Source organism: Apium graveolens, chromosome 10, assembly GCF_009905375.1.
Source record: "Apium graveolens cultivar Ventura chromosome 10, ASM990537v1, whole genome shotgun sequence".
Classification (NCBI taxonomy): Eukaryota; Viridiplantae; Streptophyta; class Magnoliopsida; order Apiales; family Apiaceae; genus Apium; species Apium graveolens.
Window position 1 is genome coordinate 74,811,231 of NC_133656.1, and position 22,773 is coordinate 74,834,003.

At 37.1% G+C, this 22,773-nt stretch overlaps 1 protein-coding gene across 2 annotated transcripts; it reads left to right on the top strand.

Moving 5' to 3' along the window:
* Positions 1–14,878: 14,878 nt before the first annotated feature.
* Positions 14,879–22,444, top strand: LOC141688857 (serine/threonine-protein kinase SRK2B-like). Of its 2 annotated transcripts, XM_074492981.1 has the most exons (7): positions 14,879–15,066; positions 15,401–15,481; positions 15,574–15,680; positions 15,762–15,831; positions 21,279–21,383; positions 21,525–21,570; positions 22,165–22,444. In XM_074492981.1, exons 4-7 carry the CDS (start codon positions 15,775–15,777, stop codon positions 22,212–22,214), a joined length of 258 nt encoding a protein of 85 aa, XP_074349082.1. In that variant the 5' UTR covers positions 14,879–15,066; positions 15,401–15,481; positions 15,574–15,680; positions 15,762–15,774; the 3' UTR covers positions 22,215–22,444. The 2 variants fall into 2 exon arrangements, 1 of the variants encoding a protein (XP_074349082.1); XR_012562175.1 differs by lacking the exon at positions 22,165–22,444 and having other exon boundaries at positions 15,762–15,859; positions 21,525–21,837.
* Positions 22,445–22,773: the final 329 nt, after the last annotated feature.

Genomic DNA, 22,773 nt, shown 5'->3' on the forward strand with positions numbered 1-22,773 from the left:
GCCTGATTGGATGATTATTAATTGTTTCTACAATGGATTGGGTGCTACTTCTAGACCAATGCTTGTTGCAGCATCATGAGGAGCCTTGTGGGTTAAAAGCTACGATGAAGCTTAAAAACTTATTGAACTGATGGCTGCTAATCAATACGAAAATCCTTCCCAGAGACTGACTCAGGGAAAGGTAGCAGGAATTCTAGAGTTGGATGCAGCAACTGCTATAGCTGCCCAACTTAAGGCTTTGACGATCAAGGTGGACACTTTGGCTAATCACGGGGTTAATCAAATCACTAGTGTCTGTGAGCTTTGTGCTGGTTCCCATGAGACTGATCAGTGCACAATTTCTAGTAAATCAGCTCAGTTTGTGAGCAACTTCCAGCGTTCGCAGCAACCTGTGCCATCCACTTATCATCCCTACAACCGTAATCATCCTAATTTCAGTTGGAGCAACGCTCAAAATGCGGTTCAACAGCCTTATCAGCAGTATCCAGCTAAGCAGTACAACCTCCTGGTTTTCAGCAACCGCAATATGCACCGAGATAGCAACTTCAGCTGCAACAAGCTAATGAAAAATCTGAATTAGAGGAGTTGAAGCTAATGTGTAAGAGTCAACTTATTTCTATCAAGACATTGGAAAATCATATTGGGCAAATTGTCAATGCCTTGCTAAATCGTCAACCTAGTACTCTACCTAGTGACACTGAAGTGCCAAGAATGAAGGAAGCTAAGGAGCAGGCAAAGGCAATCACCTTGAGGTCTGGAAAGGTTGCGAATCCCGAACAAACTCAAGCGTTGACTGAAGTAGAAGTGGAACCAAGGAAGACTACTATTGAGCACACTCCTCCTGAGGGTAATACAGGGGAGAAACAGATCTATCCTCCACCGCCGTTTCCTAAGCGGCTGTAGAAGAAAAAGCTGGACAAGCAATTTGAGGAGTTTCTGGAGGTGTTCAAGAAAATTCATATCAACATACCTTTCACTGAGGCTCTTGAGCAAATGCCTAGTTACGCAAAGTTTATGAAAGGTATTCTTTCTCAGAAAGTAAAGCTAGATGATTTAGAGACTGTCGCTCTCACGGAGGAATGCAGTGTTGTGCTACAACAGAAGTTGCCTCCGAAGCTTAAAGATTCAGGAAGCTTCACTATTCCGTGTACTATCGGAAAAGTGTCTTTTGACAAATGCTTATGTGACTTGGGAGCTAGCATCAATCTGATGCCTTTATCAATCTTCAAGCAGTTGAACTTACCTGATCCAAAACAGACTTATATGACCTTGCAGTTGGTCGACCGTTCTATTACATATCCGCGAGGTATTGTGGAGGATGTCTTGGTCAAGGTTGATAAACTTATCTTCTTTGCTAATTTTGTAATCTTGATTTCGAGGAGGATAAGAAGATTCCCATAATCTTTGGAAGACCGTTCTTGGAAACTGGTCTGATCCTGATATTGAACAAGTCAGGAAAGATAAGAAGACCATGAATATCCTGTTCAATAGAGTTGATGGTGACATGTTTGACAACATCATCAATTGCAAAATTGCCAAGGAAGTTTGGGATACTATACAGATTATCTGTGATGGCACTGAGCAAGTAAGGGAAAATAAGATGTAGCTACTCATTCAGCAATATGAGCATTTTCATAGTGAAGAAATTGAGTCTCTCACTGACATCTTTAGTAGGTTTCAAAAACTACTAAATGCTCTGAAGTTGCATGGAAGGGTCTATCAGAAAAAAGACTCCAATCTTAAGTTCCTTAGATCTCTTCCAAAGGAATGGAAACCTATGACAGTCTCATTTAGAAACTCTCAAGATTACAAGGAGTTTACTTTGGTGAGACTGTATGGCATCCTGAAAACTTATGAGCTTGAAATAGAGCAAGATGAGAGGATGGAGAGAGGAAAGAAGAAAGGAGGATCCATTGCACTAGTTGCCGAGTTAGAGAAAGAGAAGGAGATGAAGATGGAAGCTGTTGAATCAACTTCAAAGGTCTGTGAAAACAAGGGCAAGGGGCTGGTAGCATTAAATGAAGATTCTTTGAGCCAAGATGACATGGAAGATATTGATGAACATCTAGCATTTCTTTCCAGAAGATTTTCCAAGCTAAAGTTCAAGAAGAACTTTGGAGCAGCTAATCCAAATAGAAACATGGTGGATAAATCAAAATTCAAATGTTTCAAATGTGGCTTGGAAGGGCACTTTGCCAGTGAGTGTAGAAAGTCAGATTCCAGCAAGAAAAAGTTTGAGCCCGTGGATTATAAACAGAAATATTTTGAATTGCTCAAACAAAAGGAAAGGGCTTTCATTACACAAGAAAATGACTGGGCAGCAGATGGTCTGGATGAAGATGAGGATGTCAGATATGTCAATCTAGCCCTAATGACCAAGTCTGATGAAACAGAGACAAGTTCTTCAAGTAATCAGGTAATCACCACTAACCTTGCACATTTATCTAAAGCTGAGTGTAATGATGCCATAAATGACATGCCTACAGAATTATATCATTTACGTGTTACACTTAAGTCTCTTACTAAGGAAAATGCTAAAATTAAAGAAAATAATGTGTTTTTAAGTGAGAGGAATAATGTGCTAGAGTCTCAGTTCATTGAATTTGAAAAATTAAGAATTGAGTGTAAAATTGCTAAGGATGAATTAACCGAGTCCTTGAAGAAAGAAGAGATCTTGAAGAAGCAGCTTGAACGAGAACATGAGGTGATTAAGGCATGGAAAATATCTAGAGATGTTAATGCTCAAATCACCAAAGTTTAAGGTATTGAGTCCTTTTGTGATGCAGCCTGGAAGAAGAACAAGGAGAAGCTGGAATCCAATTTGGTGGAAGGATTGCTAACAGATGTAGACTCGACGGATGATGAGGGTCATCCGTCGGATAAAAAAAAGGGTTATCCGTCGAGTGATATAAATCCTCATCCATCGACTGTGAGCAAGCCTGTGAGTAAAGCCAAACTTATCAAGTTAAATGAGAAATATGGACCAGTTTCAAAGAATTTTGTTCCAGGAGAATTCAGTCAAGTGAAGAAGGAGAAAAAGGCTAATGTTGAACATATGACTGTCAAGCAATTGAGTGACAGACTGGAAAAGATTGAGGTTAAAACAGAGGCTAAAAGGAAGAATAATAGAAATGGTAAAGTAGGAATTAACAAGCATAACAACTACATACCTCATAAATATGCTCCAAGAAAAATTTGTGTTAAGTGTGGTAGTGTAAATCATTTGTCTGTTTGCTAATATGCCATTTGCACCTAATCCTTGTTATGTTGCATTTAGTATGCAACAAATGCCATTTAGCATGCCTTACTGGAATAACATGTTTACTAATAGCATGTCATTCCCTGTTAATCAAAATATGCATAATAATTCTGCTGTAATGAATGGTTTTAAAGGTCCAACTCAAATGACTAAGGATGAATCTGATATCCCCATGTCAAATAAGATCAAACCTAAGAAACAGAAAAATAAAGCTAACAAGGCAGGACCCAAGGAAACTTGGGTACCAAAATCAACTTGATTTGATTTTGATGTGTGCAGGGAAATAGAAAGAATCTATGGTACTTGAATATTGGTTGTTCAAGACACATGACCGGTGATTCTACCCTGCTCACAGAGTTCAAGGAGAGAGCTGGCCCAAGTATTACTTTTGGAGATGACAACAAGGGTTATACTGTGGGATATGGCTTGATTTCAAAAGACAATGTCATCACTGAGGAGGTTGCCTTAGTGGATGCTCTCATGCATAATCTGTTGAGTATCAGCCAGCTTTGTGATAAAGGCAATTCAGTAACCTTCAACTCAGAAGCCTGTGTTGTGACTAACAAGAGGAGCAACAAAGTGGTTCTCACTGGTGTTAGAAAAATAAATGTGTACCTAGCTGACTTCAACTCATCAAATATAGAATTTGTTACTTGTCTTCTCAGCAAAGCAAGTCAGGATGAAAGTTGGTTATGGCACAAGAAGCTATCCCATCTAAACTTCAAGACCATGAATGAACTAGTAAAGAAAGAACTGGTTAGAGGCATTCCTCAAGTGGAGTTTACTAAGGATGGATTGTGTGATGCCTGCCAAAAAGGAAAGCAGATCAAAGCATCATTCAGGAAGAAGCTTGATTCGACAATTAAAGAACCTTTGCAACTACTACACATGGATTTGTTTGGACCAGTCAATGTGTTGTCCATCTCAAGGAAAAGATTTTGCCTAGTAATTGTAGATGATTTCTCAAAGTTCTCTTGGACATATTTCCTAAAGTCTAAAGATGAGGCTAGTGAAATCATCATCAATCGCATAAGGCAAGTCAATAATCATCCTGATTTCAAAGTTGGAAGAATCAGGAGTGACAATGGAACTGAGTTCAAGAATTTTGTCATGAGAGCATTTTATGAAGAAAATGGGATTTTGCATGAGTTTTCAGCAGCAAGAACTCCACAACAAAATGGAGTAGTAGAAAGGAAGAACAGATCACTTATTGAAGCTGCAAGGACAATGCTTGAAGAGTCTAAGTTACCAACATATTTCTGGGTTGAAGCTGTAAACACTGCATGCTACACTCAGAATATTTCTCTGATTAATCAAGCAAAATACGTGACTCCCTATAAATTGTTCAATAACAAGAAGCCAACTCTAAATTTTCTTCATGTCTTTGGCTGCAAATGTTATATCTTGAGAAATCAAACTGATCAGAATGGGACATTTGATGCTAAAGCAGATGAAGGAATTTTTATTGGATATGTTGTTGGTAAAGCATATAGAGTCTACCATCTAAGAACCAACATTGTTGTGGAATCAATACATGTGGTGTTTGATGATAAAAAGATTGAAGGATTGCAAGATGGAGATTACAATGAGAGTCTCAAATTTGATAATATGGAGATGTTTAGTGATGACAAAGATGATGAAAGTGATCATGAAACAGTATCAAAGGATAATACAGAAAAATCCACTACCAATGAAGCACAAAATTCAACATCTCTCGAGTTGCAAAATGCTTCATCCGCAGGAGACAATCTGCTTTATCCGTCGGGAGACAACCAGCTTCATCCATCGGCGCTCAAAAATCACCATCCATCGGGTCATCAAAAGAAGCTGGGAGTTAGAACAGATCACCTACAGAAAGCTCTCCCTTCTCAAATCAAAGATCCATTAACTCAGGGTGAGTTTCAGTTATGTCAAGCACCTAGAGCCTGGTATGACATTCTGTCAAAGTTTCTTTTAGAGAATCACTTCACTAGAGGTACTGTAAATAAAACTCTTTTCTTTAGAAATGTTAATGGCTCTAGTATACTTGTTCAAATTTATGTAGATGACATTATTTTTGGCTCTACAGATGAAAAACTTTGCAAAAAGTTTTCCAAATTGATGCAAAGTAAGTATGAAATGAGTATGATGGGTGAACTAACTTACTTTCTTGGTCTACAAGTTAAGCAAATTAGTGATGGAATATTCATTAGTCAAACTAAATACATTTATTATCTTTGAAAAAAGTTTGATCTAATGGATTGCACATCTGCAAAAACTCCCATGGCCACTGCAACTAAGCTTGAATTAAACACTACTGAAAAGTCTGTGGATATTTCAAGCTATAGGGGCATGGTTGGCTCACTTCTGTACTTAACAGCTAGTAGACCAGATAAAATGTTTGCTACATGTTTGTGTGCTAGATTTCAGGCTAATTCTAGAGAATCTCACTTAGTAGCTATTAAGAGAATTTTCAGATATCTCAAGGGAACACCAAAACTAGGCATTTGGTACCCTAGAGATTCTGGTTTTGATCTAACTGGTTATTCAGATGCAGATTATGCAGGTTGTAGAATTGATAGAAAAAGTACAACAGGAACCTGTCAATTTCTAGGAAACAAGCTTGTGTCCTGGTTCAGTAAAAAGCAAAATTCAGTTTCTATCTCTACAGCTAAAGCTGAATATATTGCTCATGGCAGTTGTTGTGCACAGATTTTATGGATGAAGAACCAATTTCTAGACTATGATCTGCAAGTGGAAAGAATTCCCATTTTCTGTGATAACACAAGTGCAATTGCCATCACTGAAAATCCAGTACAGCATTCAAGGACAAAGCACATAGACATCAAGTACCACTTCATAAGGGAACATGTAATGAATGGTACAGTGGAACTACACTTTGTTCCAAGTGAAAAGCAGCTTGCAGATATATTTACCAAGCCACTGGATGAATCCACCTTTTCAAGGTTGGTAAGTGAGTTAGGTATACTAAATTACTCTTAAATCTTTTCAGATAATTTGCAAGTTGTAATGCAGCCGGAAATTTAATTGATTTTTCAGTCATAGATGAAATTTTGGCTACGTCAAAATTTACATCTCGACAGATGATCACTATCCATCGAGTTTGATCATCCGTCAGTATACATTTTATTAATAAAATCAATTATTTTTCTGGAATATTTTATGACTCGACAGATAACTGATTTATCCTCATCCGTCGAATTGTCTGAATCTTAGTCGTTAATTCCCTGAACTTTATCCATCGAGTATACCTACAGTTTATAAGTATGTAGAGGAGACCGATCAAGGATCATTTCGAACACAACGGATAATTGGTGGAATTTTTACAGTTTATTTTTTAAACGGCTATTTTGGGCAATTCTTATTGGTTACTTTATTTCACTTTATTATTTTTAACAGTTATTTTTGAGACAGTATAAAAGCATAATTCTTTTTCATTGCTTTTCTTTTATCATTCTCAAATCATCTGCTCTAAATTCTCTCTTTCTCTAAAACAACTACCATCTCTATCTCTGCAATTTCCACTCTCTAACAATGGCACCAGTAGTCTAGATCATGTCACAAACTGGATACATCTATGAGAAAAACAACTTCACGGCTCTAGTAAACAAGGGGATTCAACATTGAAGTGACTACCACAAAATGATGGATTTTGTGAAGAACTGTAAACTCAGCTATACAATGCTAGAATCACCCACCATCTCCTGTGAGGTTGTTGAAGAGATGTCGACGACTGCTACATACAACTCTACTGATAAGACCATCACACTTACTATTAAGGGTAAGGAATTATGTATCAATAGTGATGTTATTAAAGCATGTTTCAAAATTCCTGATAATATTGTGACGTCACCACACACAGATACTAATATTGTTAATATGCTTAATTCCAAGAACTATGCACTCTCTACTTCTAAGTTAAGTGATATTAGGAGATTGGGTCTTAGTAAAGAATGGAGTTTCATATGTGATGTAGTTACCAAGGTCTTTTCTAGTAAAATCAATAATTTTGATTCTGTCGATATTTCTATGCTTAACATGCTTTACATGCTAGTTATAGATAAGTTCTTTAATTTTAGTGATCTTGTTTTGTTAGAGTTGGGGTTTAAATTAGGGGAGTTAAACAAGAGGGGTAAAAATGTTTACTATGCTAGATTTTTCATGATGCTAGCTAACCACCTCTCTGAGGAAATTGTGTTTGAGAACCCAAACAACAAATTAGATTGTTGGGTTCAAGAGAGAAGAATTATTGCAAATTTAAATAGGGCAAACCATCACAAGGAGGTGCCACTCTTCTATTTCCCTGTAATGGAAACACCTTAGGTAAGTGAGGTAAGTTCATCTGTCACTACTATTCCAACCTCATAAATTTCTTTGCAATCTAGTGTAGCTATGACAAGTATGTCCATGACCCAATAGTTGCCTACCCAAGCTGCCAAATCTAAAATTTCTAAATACAAGTCAAAGAAAGCCCCCTCTGGTATCTCTCAAAAGATGCTAGTTGCAAAATCCACCAAAACTAAAGAGGGGAGTGTGAAGGTGGATAAGGTAGGTGAGGGACAGGGTGAACATAAAAGAAACCCTAAGGATAAGGTGGGAGACGTGAGTGTTTCCCAGCCTAGCCACACTGCAGTTTTCCAACAGACTGCAGTGCTTAATAAGGAAATTAGCTCATTGCTAGTTGCATCCTCCCAAAAGGATGTGACTATTGAACAAAGCTCTCAGCCAAGAGAACATGCCAAAAGGGTTAGGGATACAAGCTCACCCCAAACCTATACCAGAAAGAAGAAACCAAAAACCCTTGGGGATGCATAGGGTTCACACACTGTGCAAACTGGTGCTAAAGACACAGTCACTGCACCTTCTCAAATTCAGCTTGATGTGGCTCCAATAAATGTGGAGTCACAGCCAAAATCTTTAGTTATAGAAGCACCCCAAACACCAAATTCTCCCACAAACTCTCTAGATGTGGATATGATCAACACATCAAATCCTGATTCCCCGTCTTTAACTATGTTAGGGAAGCCAAAATCTAGTGCAAGTGAGCATCATCTTTTGGATGATTTATTGGCTCACTTGCCAATTCTTTCAGGAACTGTTGAGACATCTGTGCCAAAATTTTCATCAATCTGCACAGAGTCCACAATAGTTTCCACTCCTAACTCATTTATTTCTACTCTCTCAATGGATATTGTTCATCCGCCGAGTAGTGATTGTATCCCGATGGATAAGCTTAATAGTAGTTATCCGTCGGCTAGTCAAACTGTGGCGCCCTCCAAACCCGGGTCAGAAGTTTGGGGTCCACACACACACCTTAATTATAACCTGCTTATAACAATAATAAAGATAATAATAATATATGCAGTGACCCTACTTACCAACCACCATGGACCGCAACAGGTTAAAGTATGCAAACAAGCCAAACACACTAATATATTACAAACCGTTCAAATCCCAACTATTTCAAATTCAAACTGAGTATTAAACATTATTACAAACTTTTACAAACTTAAATTATTCCAAAAGAAGCCTACTAGCTCCGTTTTCTCAACCTGAACCCCTAGCTTTCACGCTGGACTGGGGACCCTCTTTACCAATTGGTTCCTTTTTAACTGGAAAGAATATAAACAACATTGCATAAATGAGCTAATTAGCTCAGCAAGTCAAAATGACAAAACTAAGAATAATGATCATCAGATGAATATGGTTATGATATCAAGTGAACAATGGATTCTGATTTAGAATTGGATATTATACTTTTAATTTAAAAACCAAGGTTAGGCTGCTGATCAGTCATGCACTAACCCCGAGAAAGGCACACAGCATTGCTCTAACTACTGGATCCAAGGCACACATTGGCCTTAACTTGACCATTATATGGTCTGACCACGAATCTGGTCCACAATTTTATAAAAACAATCCAATTCTAACATAATAACAGAATATGCAATAATAAACAATAACCGAAATCATTAACAACAATAAATGTTTAATAATGAAAGGGTTTCAATCCTTGTAAGGATCAATAAGGCAATTTAAAAGCTTGGATGCTGGGTAATGAAAGAATTGGATAACAAAGGAATCAACGTTTCAAGGTTTCAAGGATTTGGTCTTTCAAAGTATAAGATACCATGGGTTGAGTATATAACAGTTCATTTCAGTGTTTGGTATTTAGTTTGTATGTATTTGTGGAGTAGTATCGTAGATTTGTGGTTCTTGTTTGGGTATACAATAATCAATGGATTAGAAAGAATATGATTCATGGCTCAAGAATAATAACTGAAATCAGGATTTAGGTTTCTGTGCTTCAAAGCACTTGTAATATCATAGGATTATCAAGTACTACAATATCTCGAGAAAGTTCAGAACACTTGCCTGGTATTAGCTTACTACACTGCACTCGCTTCCAATCACAACCGTTTTACTCCTCAACTACCTGTTTCCCTTTCTTACCTCTTGCCTCTTCTGCTCACATATCATAAGCATCTATCAATAATTTACTCATGGAATTCTATTCAACACATACTTCTATCTACCCTTCGTTTTACCCAAATCCGATTAATGGATTGAAAGTTATGCAATAATCAAGTAAACACCGAATATATAGACCGATAGTCAATTAACAAGTCACATATAGCACATAATACATCACGTAATCAATGATATATTATTTATAAAGAAGTCTCGGGTCATAAATAGGCTTTCTGGTATTTAAAATGATTTTTAAAACATTTTTCGGAATTAAAACGGGTCGTTGGATCAATTTCGGGTTAATAAACAGGGTTTGGTTGGCCCATTCTGGCTCCGAAATAATTTTAGAATAATTATCGAGCCTTGGAAATAATTTAGAATAATATTTTAAAGCTCGAAACTATTTTTTAGAATTTTTAAATCATTTTTAAATAATTAAATCTAATTAAATAATTAATTTAAATCAATTAATAATTAATTAAATCAATTAATCAATTAATTTTCGAATTAATTGACCAATTAATCAATTATAAATTAACTGAAATTAATTAACTAATTAATTTAGATTTATTTGTGAATTAAAAATAATTTTCAGAATTAAAATAATAATTTTTAGAATTTTCAGAATTTAAAAATGAATTTTTATAATAAAAATAAATAGGAAATATGATTTTTAAACATTTTATAAACAGGAGTCCTAAATTTGCAAAGTCTGGAAACTTCAGGGACCTAACTGCATCGTTTTCAAAAGTTGGGGTACTAAACTGTAATTTCCCAGCCCTTCGCCGGAAAACAGTCGGGTTCGCCGGAGAACACGTTTCCGGCGTACTTACCCCACCAACACCTCCAGATCACATCTACACAACATCAGGAACACAACCATGCAATCAATTCATCCTAACAATCCCTGAGTTGGCCGGAATTTGGCCGTGAAGTTTTCCAGTTTCCGGCGAACATCGGAAAACTTCAAAACACAACTCCCTTCTCTACAGACCTCGTTGGTTCATGAAACTTATACGACTAGATTGCAAATTTCACAGAGAATACAACCCACTATAACACAACATCAATCTATCACAGAATAAGAAACCCCCAAATTTCAATTAAGAACATTCATACGAGTTATAAACCCTAATTTTGAAATTCGAAAATCAAACTCAAATTTGAACATGTTATTGAACTCCAAATCAGACGTATGACATATGAAAATCATCAGGAAAACAAGTCCTACAACATGCAATCATCAAATCATACAAACAATCATCCGAACAAAATTTCATATTTTTAATAAATAAATTCGAAAATAAATAAATTTTTAGAAAAATAACCTTGATTTCTGCAGTGAAACAAAGCTCAGAATTTGATAGAACACTTCAAATCCTTCATTTTGGCTACTCAAGCTTTGAAAACAGAGATCGGTAACGCCTTCGTTTTGCTGTTTGATTCTTAGAACAGTTTTAGGAAATTAGGGCTTTTCTCTGAAAATTATATAAATTAACTATCTGCAAATGATTTTGATACGAAATAAAATACGGTAAAAGGCTATTTATAATTACGGAAAATTTGTATCCCGTTGGATCATTCCGGATATAAAACGGTACGTTTATTTGTAAAAACTGATCCAAACGGTATCGGTTTTCGGGATAATTATCCAAATCAGTACAATTTGTACTGCGGTCTTGGTCTTAGCGCCTGGTTACACGTATTACGAGGTGATAATTGTGATAGTTTAATAGAAAGCTCCCGTTTATCGAAAATACAGGTTTTATTGATTTATTGAAACGAATATTGTATCGAAAATGTTGCGCCGGGACCCGCGCAGGACAAACCGTACGCCGGATCGAAAAAGTCGAAACATGGAATATGCTCGGAATATTACAATTAGGTTAGGAAGGAGTTCTCGAAAGAGTTTCGGGTTCCAAAAACGTAACAACGGGTGACGTCGGTTGGTTCCCGTTTTTTATAAAATAGATTTTAATTACCCGGAAAAAGATTTTAGAAATTTCATATGATTCTTATAAATCCATAAACCAACATAAAAATAATTAGGAAGATATGACAATTATCTATATTTTATTTTGGACATATAAAAATTAAAATACTCAATTAATATTATTTTTGAATATTCAAGTACAGATAACACTTAACAATTAGCTCACAGAATAGATACTGAACACACATAATAATTATATAATAGCAAAAATAATTACACGATATATCCCGGATATTACACAAACTGCTAACACGACGGATATCCCTTATCCGTCGAGTGTCTCTGCACATCTTCAAATTTCATTAATTATTTCAAGTGCAGAAGACTTAGTAGTAGTACAATCACTCCTTGGATTGAGGGAAGAGAGTGTTATGAGTGAGAGTCTGGGTTGCTCCCAGGAAAAGGGAGAGGAAAAGAGTGAAAATAAGCAATCCAGTTCTTCAGGATTGGCAAAAGAGAATGAGAGGAGTCCCACCTTTGATGGTGAAGGTGAGGGTGTGAGGGTGGGGAGCCAAGGTGAGACCTTGATGTAACAAAAGAGAGAACACGAGAGAAATGCAGGTACAGGAGCTATAAGGATGGATGTCATTGCAAGTGAGTTGATGGATGTCCAGGATGCAGACAGGGAGGGACTATCTCAGCAACCTCAAGTTGTTATAGATTCCACATCCCTTGATGCTGAGACATTTACTCACCTAGCTTATCAACTTCTAGCTGAGTAGGGCAATGATAATGCAGAAAGGATGCTCAACTTGGTGCACACCACACAGTAAATGCTAAGAGCCAAGGATGCCATCACAGCTTTTCCCTCTACAGCTGGTGATATTGATTATGAGACTGGTGGTTCAGCAAATTTCTTTGGAGATGAAGGTGAAGATAGTGAAGAAGAGCCATTGGACATAGGGAGAGAAGTAGGTTCTAGCTCAAGATCAGACATGCCATCATGGGCATTTTCAAAGCATTGTGATGAACACTACTTCAAGACAACCCTGATTCAACTCATAAATCAGACAAATTCTGCTCTTCAAACCACCACAAATTCCAACACCAAGAAGCTCCTTCAAGCACATCTTGCTTCTCTGCAACTACAACAAATTCAAAGATTCCAACATGCTAGAGATGTCAACACCATTAAAGGAGATATTGATGAGATGAAAAAGGATATTTCTAACAAAATGGACTCTAAGCTTCCAGAAGCTACAATTCTTGATATTATGAGACAGCTCAGGAAAAATTCTGATCTTGCCACAAAGATAGATGCCTTGGATACAAGGATGACAGCTATGGAAGCATCACTTACAGCAATTCATCTGCATCAAGCTCAACAGACAAACTTGCTTCAGAAACTGGTGGCTGCACAAACCTCCTCCTCTACTCAACTTGATGATAACAAAAAGGGGAAAAAGGACCAAGTGAGGGGGAGAAACAACTTAACATTCAAATCAGTAAAGTAACTGTGCCTACAATTGCTTTTATCAAGCCATCAGTTACACACAGTATTAATCTGATAAATGAAGCAGCACCTAATTTAAGAGCAGCTGAAAAGGAGCAGTTCAAGCCAATCAACTGGGAGAAAATTGATGAGGACATTCAAAAGAAGTTTGGGCTAGTAAAGAAGCCAGAAAAGTCAGCCATTCATCACTCTCAAGTCAGGCAAATCTCTGTGAATGAAATAAGCATGAACTATCTGGAAAGGGGACAAACATCCTACATCAAAGCTCCAAAGGCGGAAATAATTCTGAAGCCAAGTGTGAACTATCCAAAATCATCATTAAAGAACCCTTTGGATACAGTGTATGAGACACTTAAGCCTGATGAGAAGAAACTGTTGTCAAGGTCAATTGCCTTATACAAGGATCCAGCTGATTCATCCTTAAAAAGGAGAATTGCTAAAGTTTTCAGGAATGGGAAAGAAATTTGTGTGGTGGCTGGACATCCTCAATTTGCTTAAGCAAAGAGAGAAGAAAAGGCAAGATTGAAGCAAGAGAAAAAAGCAAGCTGCTCTATATGCTAAAAAGGCTAAACAAAACAAAGAGCAAGCTGCTAACATGGCCAGGCTACAAGCTGTGAAACCAACACAACAAATTCCTGCTCGGCCATCTGAAATCACTGAATCTCAAGATCCAAAGAAGCAAGTTGAACCACAACAAAAGAAACCTCAAAGATACAAGGAACTGGCCAAAAAAACTAAAAGGAAATTGGACTTTGTTGATAAGGAATTGGACGATCAGTTTTCCAAGGAATCCACTCCAACTACAACTCAAGCATCAAAACCCTCTGTGGTATTTGCAGACATTAAAGTGGTAGATCCTTATAGGAACATTCATGGTGAACCTATTGTGCCTAAGGATGATCCAAAGAAACCTATTGTGGTTCAACAGCCTTATCAGTATTATCCAGGTAAGCAGTACAACCCCCCTGGTTTTCAGCAACTACAATATGCATCGAGACATCAACTTCAGTTCCAACAAGCTAATGAAAAATCTGAATTAGAGGAGTTGAAGCTAATGTGCAAGAGTCTATTCAGCTTCTATCTATTTTGTGGATGTCTGTTAGTATGGTATTCGTGCAATGAAATTTTGCGTTTATCAGTTTCGTGTTATCTGATAAGTGTCATCACCATTACATCCTAAGGTTAAGAACAATAAGGCTATTGAATGAAATATTTAATAAAGTTAGAGTCCCATGTTTGTCATATATATTAATTCAATCACCTTTAATCTTTTAGTTATAATTGTTAGTTTAATTCTTAGTTATAAACAACCTCAATTTGTTATCGTCTTAGTATTGAATAATAACCATACATTGTTGTTTAAATGCATAAATTAATTAGTTAACCAAGTCAGTCTCTATGGGAACGAACTAGAAAAAATTCTATATTACTTGCGAACGCGTATACTTGCGTGTATTATTAGCGCGTGTTTAGCGACTAACGGTTTGATGTAAAGACTTAAATTCTAGAGCATCTAATGAATCATCATGAATGTTCTTACCAAGTGAATGGTTATTACAAAATACGGTTCATCACATGTACAACACGAATTTGGATGCAAAAATTTATATAGGCTTTAACTACTATTGATTTTTTCTTTTATAATTATATTTATACAAAGCTCAGAAGGGTGTGTCCAACAACTTAAATCTGAACACTAGCCCAACATGTTCATCTAGGCTTAACTACTATCCTAAATATTCTACTCATGTCCATACAGTGTCTTTGCCCGGATAATTTTCATGTTATCTGGGCTTGGTACTATTGTAAAACTTGAATTTTGTACATCAATCCTTGTTTATAGGTTTCGCATCTTGGAGGTGTGTCTATGGAAAAACGACTTTAGAGAAGGTAAGTGAAAAAGATTATGTCTTTATTATGCTACCAAAGTGTATAACTTGTTGTGGATACATATAGATGATAGTGTTGCAATCATGCTTATATATAATATATAATATAAAAAAACATTTTGCAGCCTGCTCTAAAAGTTGTAGAACAAACATTTGCTGCAAAAAGTGAAGAGCTTATTACTAAAGATGGAATCTGATGTAATTTAAACATAAATATGTATATTATTTCTATTTATTTCATTCTAATCTTAAATTATAAAAAGTAAGTCATTCTACTAAATAAATAATGTGTTATATAATAGAGCCTTTCATGTTTTTACTACTTTCTTTAATAGGAGGCTTGATGAACGGGTGAATCTTGACCAGCTTGATCTTAATTCTATTGAGTCTGTTATAAATAAAAGGTTGAGGACAAGGTAACTTTCTCTACATTTCTTTTATCAAACTTCTTTCACTCGTGCATTTATTTTGAGATTTTACTCTTTCTGGTTACGTCCTTCTAAAAAAGATCACCACATCGTGAAAGACATTGCCCGGATAAAACCCTCGATTTGCCTCGTCTCTCTTCCTGAAGGCTACAGACAGTAAATAAAGTGGCCAAAAAGCAGAGAGCAGGTATATCTTAATACATAAAGGTTCATTTAGTCATTCATTTATGTTGTTTAGATAAACCTAATATTGACTACTCATATGCAGATTTGGTACAATAATGTGCCACACACCAAGCTCACAGAGGTTAAGTGACAGCTTGAGTTATCTGTTATTAGTAAGTTCCCTCTGAAGTATAGAGCTCTGTAAGTATGGGCTGGTGGAGATGTATTTGTATTTTAATATTTAATTTATTATGTGGTGATTTCTGTTCTTATTGTGTGTGTTGGGAATTATTCTAAACTTGTTTCTTTGAGTTTTCTTTTGGGTATTTATTTTATTGAATTTTATTTTTATTCCAAGTCGTGTGATCAGATTCTTGGACCTGGTCTTGGTGAACGTGGAGTGCTTGTAGGAGTCTCTAGAGAATAATTCGTAGTCTTTGTTTTGCAGTAGGAGTTTCAGTTAGAGTAGTCATATTTCCTAGCAACCTTCTTGTTTAGTTCAGATATATAGTTTGTACTTTCTGCTAATAATAAAAACAGCTTTTACTCACCTTTGTTTTTCATAGTTTTAAACTTATACATTCTAGAGTGATACTTTAAGTCATTCTGAGATTAGTCTACATTCTGGTATCAGAGCTCTCAGGTGTTCACGGTGGATGACAAAGTATATGCCGAGGATGGCGACGATGGAAACATGAAAGACAAAGGATGGTACAGTAAGCTTGAGTTATCCTATGCTGTCAAGAGGGAATTACACAGCATGGGCCATGAAAATGAAAGTATACATGCAAGCTCATGGCGTTTGGGTGGCCATAGAATCGAAGGACACGGAAGCAACAGCCGATGATAGGACAGATAAGATAGCCCTGGCTGCCATTTACCAGGGTATCCCGGAAGACATCCTATTAGCACTCGCAGAGAAGAAAACTGCGAAGGAGGCCTGGGAAGCTATAAGAACTATGTTTCAGGGTGCTGAACGTGTTAGAACAGCAAAGGTGCACACTCTTAAAGCAGAGTTTGAAGCAATGGCGATGAGAGAAACGGATTCTCTAGATGATTTCTACCTGAAAATGAGTGGAATCGTTACGAACATACGAACACTTGGTGAAGAGATAACAGAATCGTACGTGGTTAAAAAATTGTTAAGGCCGGTACCTCCAAAATTCCTTCAAATTGCTTCCACTATCGAGCAGTTTGGGGATGTTGAGAAAATGACAGTAGAAGAAGCGATAGGATCGCTGAAGGCACACGAGGAGAGACTACAAGGACAGATAGACAACAGTGGAGGATAACTCCTTTTGACAAGAAGAGGAATGGGCCAAAAGAGAGAGGGAAGAAAAAAAATTACTAATGACAAGGGAGGAATGGTTGAAACGGTCGAACAAGGGAGGAATGGAGGCGACATCGAGCTCAAAATTTTGAGGAAATGTTCCACGAGGAGTCAGGGACAAAAGTAAAGTGAGATGTTTTAATTGCAGTGCTTATGGGCATTTTGCCGCGGAGTGTAAAAAGCCAAGACGTGAGAAAGAAATAAGGGAAGAGGCCAACATAGCTCAGATTCCGGAAGATGAACCAGCCCTACTTTTGACAGAGGTAACCGATGATGGGGAGGCTGTGATGTTGATAAACGAGGAAAATGTGGTGCCGAAGCTAAAAGAAACAAAAGAATAAACATTGTCTAATCTATGGTACCTAGACAACGGCGCAAACAATTATATGACAGGTCAACGGTCAAAATTCAGTGTCTTGGACGAGAACGTGACTGGGCGTGTGAAATTTGGTGATGGGTCAGTTGTACTCATTGAAGGGAGAGGCTCAATAGCTATCAAGTGTAAGAACGGAGAGGAACGACTCCTTAAGGAGGTATATTATATTCCTTCGCTATGCACCAACATTATTAGTCTCGGTCAATTATCAGAGGAAGGGAATGATATTATTCTTAAGGGTGATTTTATGTGGGTACGAGATCCAAAAGGAGAGTTAGTCATGAAAGTGAAGCGATCTGCCAACAGACTTTACAAAATTATTTTGCAAAATAATGATGCGAAGAGCTTGCTGTCAAAGACTGATGGAGAAAGTTGGTTGTGGCATTCTAGGTTCGGTCATGTGAATTTTAAAGCCTTGAAACAGATGTCGACACTGAGGATGGCACATGGACTGTCTAAAATTGATGAGCCTAAGGAGTTATGTACCGGGTGTTTGGTCTCAAAACAAGCTAGGAAACCTTTTCCTTCTCAATCTACATTTTGTTCAAAAGCAGCATTAGAACTAGTCCATGGAGATATTTGTGGTCCGATTGCACCGAGCACACCAGGTGGGAATAGGTACGTATTTCTTTTGGTTGATAATTGGAGTCGTGTAATGTGGGCTTACTTATTGAAGTGCAAAGACGAGGCCTTTGGAGCATTCAAAAAATTCCGAGCTTTGGTAGAGACCCAAGAAAGAAAAATTCAAACATTCAGAACAGACAGGGGTGGAGAGTTTATGTCCAAAATTTTTTTATCATACTGCGAAGAAGTTGGCATAGTTCGTCATTTTATTGCGCCATATTCGCCTCAACAGAACGGAGTTGTTGAGCGTCGTAATCGAACCATGATCGAGATGGCCAGGAGCTTCTTGAAACATATGAACATGCCAAACTTTTTCTGGGGAGAGGCTGTTAGGCATTCTATATATATATACTGAACAAGCTTCCCACCCGGGCTATTACTGGAATTACGCCTTATGAAGCGTGGTGTGGTAAAAAGCCCCATGTCGAACATATAAAAGTGTTTGGGTGCACAGCCTATATGAAAGTTCCAGGAACAAATGTAAAAAAACTAGACGATAGAAGCAATGCCGTTGTCTATCTCGGCAAGGAGCCTGGAACAAAAGCGTTCAGGCTATATGATCCCGAGACGAGAAAAGTGTGTGTGAGCAGGGATGTATTTTTTGAGGAAAGAAAAGCGTGGGAATGGAACCAGGATGCACAGGCTGTGAAAACTCAAGTTGGTACATTCATAGTAGCTAATTGTGGTCCAGTAGAAGTGAGTAGCAGGTCAATTGGAAGTGAAGCAGATATATCACGAGGGACTGATGAAGATTACGAAGTCACAGACTCTAGTGATAGTTCTAATAGTGCACCAGTAAGTTCGGAATTTGAGAATGACAGTGAGCCTCGAAAGACAAGGACACTCTCAGACATTTACGCAAATACTGAAATAATAAAGCTGGAGGATGAGGAGTTGTTTCTGATGGGTCTAGACGAACCTGCCAATTACAGTCAGGCAGCGAAAGATGTTAATTGGAGGAAGGCCATTAGCCAGGAGATAGAATCAGTTGAGAAGAACAATTCGTGGAAATTAACGGAGCTGCCACCGGGAAGAAAAGCCATAGACTTGAAATGGGTTTATAAGTTAAAGAGGGATGCAAATGGGGAAATTTTGAAACACAAGGCGAGGATTGTCGCCAAATGATATGTACAAAAGCAAGGAATCGATTTCGAGGAAATTTTTGCCCCGGTTACTCGAATTGAAACTGTACGATTACTTCTTGCTCTTGCTGCAAAAAATAGTTGGGAGGTGCATCACCTCGATGTAAAAACAGCTTTCTTGAATGGTGAAGTCCAAGAGGAAATTTATGTTAGCCAACTAGAAGGTTTTGTTAAGCGAGGAAACGAGCACTTGGTTTATAGACTCTTGAAAGCTTTATACGGGTTACGACAAGCGCCCCGTGCCTGGTATGCAAAATTAAATCAGTGTCTTGTTGAGATTGGTTTTTCGAGATGCCCGTATGAGCATGCGGTCTATGTTAAAAAGGTAAGAGAAGAAGTCCTGATCATTGTAATTTATGTAGACGACATTCTGATAACTGGCTCGAACTCAGCTGTGATAACGAGCTTCAAGGAGCAGATGAGTAGCAAATTCAACATGACATACTTGGGAAAACTATCCTACTACTTGGGCATCGAAGTGGACCAGGGAAATGGGTATATTGAGCTAAGGCAAACAGGTTATGCTAAAAAAATACTGGAGAAGGCTGGTATGGCTGATTGTAACTCTACGAAATATCCAATGGATCCTAGTGATAACATAAGTAAGGATGATAGGGGTATTGTTTTTTATCCTACATAATATAAGAGCTTGATAGGAGGTCTTCGTTATCTCGTGCATACTAGGCCTGACATAGCCTACTCGGTAGGAATCGTGAGTAGATTTATGGAGAAGCCAACTCTGGTACATCAAAACGCAACAAAGCGCATACTTCGTTATGTAAAAGGGACGCTGGGTTTCGGTTTAGTGTATACAAAGAACAGTGGAAACAATATTTTGATTGGATTTTCTGATAGTGATTTGGCTGGGCATGTAGAGGACAGAAAGAGTACTGGTGCTATGGCATTCTATTTAAACGAAAGTCTTATCACTTGGGTCTCACAAAAATAGAGATGCGTCGCTTTGTCCTCTTGTGAGGCTGAATATATGGCAGCCACGGCGGCTGCGTGTCAGGCAATATGGCTGCGAAAACTTCTATCTTTAATAACGGGTAAGGAAATTGGTCCAGTGCTACTCTACATTGACAACAAATCGGCGATTGACTTGCCGAAAAATCCTGTGTTCCATGGTCGTAGCAAGCATATAGACATTCGATTCCATTTGCGTCGAGAAGGGAGAGGTCATCATCCAGCACGGAAGGACTGATAAGCAAAGAGCAGATATTCTGACAAAAGCTCTAACTACAGTGAAATTTGAGAGAATGAGGCAGCTTATGGGAGTTAAAGAAGTTCAGAAACAAGTTTAGACTAAGGGAGAGTTTGTTGGGAATTATTCTAAACTTGTTTCTTTGAGTTTTCTTTTGGGTATTTATTTTATTGAATTTTGTTTTTATTCCAAGTCGTGTGATCAGATTCTTGGACCTGGTCTTGGTGAACGTGGAGTGCTTGTAGGAGTCTCCAGAGAATAATTCGTAGTCTTTGTTTTGCAGTAAGAGTTTCAGTTAGAGTAGTCCTATTTCCTAGCAACCTTCTTGTTTAGTTCAGATATATAGTTTTTACTTTCTGCTAATAATGAAAACAGCTTTTACTCACCTTTGTTTTTCATAGTTTTAAACTTATACATTCTAGAGTGATACTTTAAGTCATTCTGAGATTAGTCTACAGTGTGGCTGTTCGATTGACAACAAATTTTCCAAATTTAGCAAATACTGAGGTGCACCTCATCAAATAACTGAACCACTTATAGGCTGTACTCATATGCCTCTGATGTTCTTTTACACTTGATGCACCCTTTTTGTTTGGGTTGGTTGCACTGGAGCACCCATGCCTCGCTGATGGAGGGTTATACTCACTATCACTATGTACTGATGTACAAATGAATTCTTGTCTTTCTTATAACCCCTAGCATCATTGCACGACCCTCTTATGATTCTTCTACGGTATACAAGTTGCTATATATTACATTTTTACTGGCTATGTTGTCTAAGATATTTTTAAGTTTGACTCCAAAAATTGAACCGCCTAACTAATAATTAAAAGATATCGTTTAACATCGTCATCCATCTCGATTTGTGTCTGAACTCTCTTCTTCAAACTGATAATATTATTGATTTACTTTGTTGGTCATAATTTATTGTTATTCTATCTTAGATGGCTGATATATGGTCATGTGGAGCAACGCTGTACGTTATGTTGGTGGGAGGATACCCTTTTGAGGATCAGGCAGATCCGAAATTTTTTAGGAAGAATATTCATGTCAGTTTTAGCCTTCTCATTTTCTATCATTATGATACTATCACTGTCACTGACTTGCTTATAATGCTTCACCATCTTATCTTTCTGCACCGGATAATGGCTGTTCAGTACAAGTTCCCTGACTATGTTCATGTTTCTCAGGATTGTAAACATCTTCTTTCTCGTATATGGTGCCAACACAAACAGGGTACGTATATTTGGGAGCTGAGAAGTTTATTGATCAGAACTGTTGTCTGCTTAAACTACTATTATTTCTTATGATCCACTGACATTACGAAAGCTGCACTTTTTTCTTGTACCCCATGCATCTCTTGTATTGATATGTTTTTCCTGCTAATTCTTGTATTTACATTAGCTTTAAGCCTAAAATGGTTCTTTATGCATTCTGTTGGGTTAGTAATTGCTTGGCATGGAGATGCAGACATAATTTGTCAAAAATACGGTTTATCTTGAGAGTCACAATCCTCGTAAATTTATATATTATCTCTACCGTAGATTTTGTTTGTATTAAATAATCAAGGGAGTAGAGAAAACAAGAGTATTGTTGTAACTCATTATATATATACACGTGTTACATATTTAAACCAATAGTTATATTGGCTGGTGGCAGATTATACACATTTGCTTACTGGAATATGATCGTAAACATTAATTTCGTGTATTTTGGTATGCCCAAACATTAATACTAAGTACAATAAAACTGCAGATGGGCAATTCTTTTACAAGTTAAGCTTGAAACATTCCATATTTAATGCCAAACCAACTGGAACATTTTATGCAGCATCACGGCTTGCTGGTGCTACAGCTCCTCCCACATTTGTGCGTACTTGAAACATTGGTGCTAGAAATTTAGATGGAAGAGAATTTGATAGAAAAATTTAGGAGACGATGAGAAAGTTGGGCGAGAAGAATCCGGAACATATTAGAAATTGAACTTGATGTTAGAACTTTGTTTGTTTTGGTTTAATTAGAAATGTGATCAACAATTGTGGTTTTTAGATTGATTTGCAAAGTTTGATAATATTGGTTGCCTTGGACCTTTGTATTGTGTTGAATTTAAACGTCAGATTTGGGTTTTTATGTTAAATATGTATTTAAATTTTTAATGTTGCATGTGTAACCAATTGATATTTTAACGTTGGCAAAAATATGAAAAACTATTACAATAAATACAATAGTGTTACAGCAGATACAAGAGTGTTTATAAAGAAAGTGTTACGATAAGTTATAAAAATATAAGCAAAATAATGTAATTGTTTTATAATATTGTGTTACAATAGCAAAAATGATGTTACAAAAGAGTTTATTGTAATATTTTTTTTGTGTTACTAAAGGTTTAGGAATGTTGCAATAGATATGTGGTTACACCCGTATTTTGTAACCATAGACA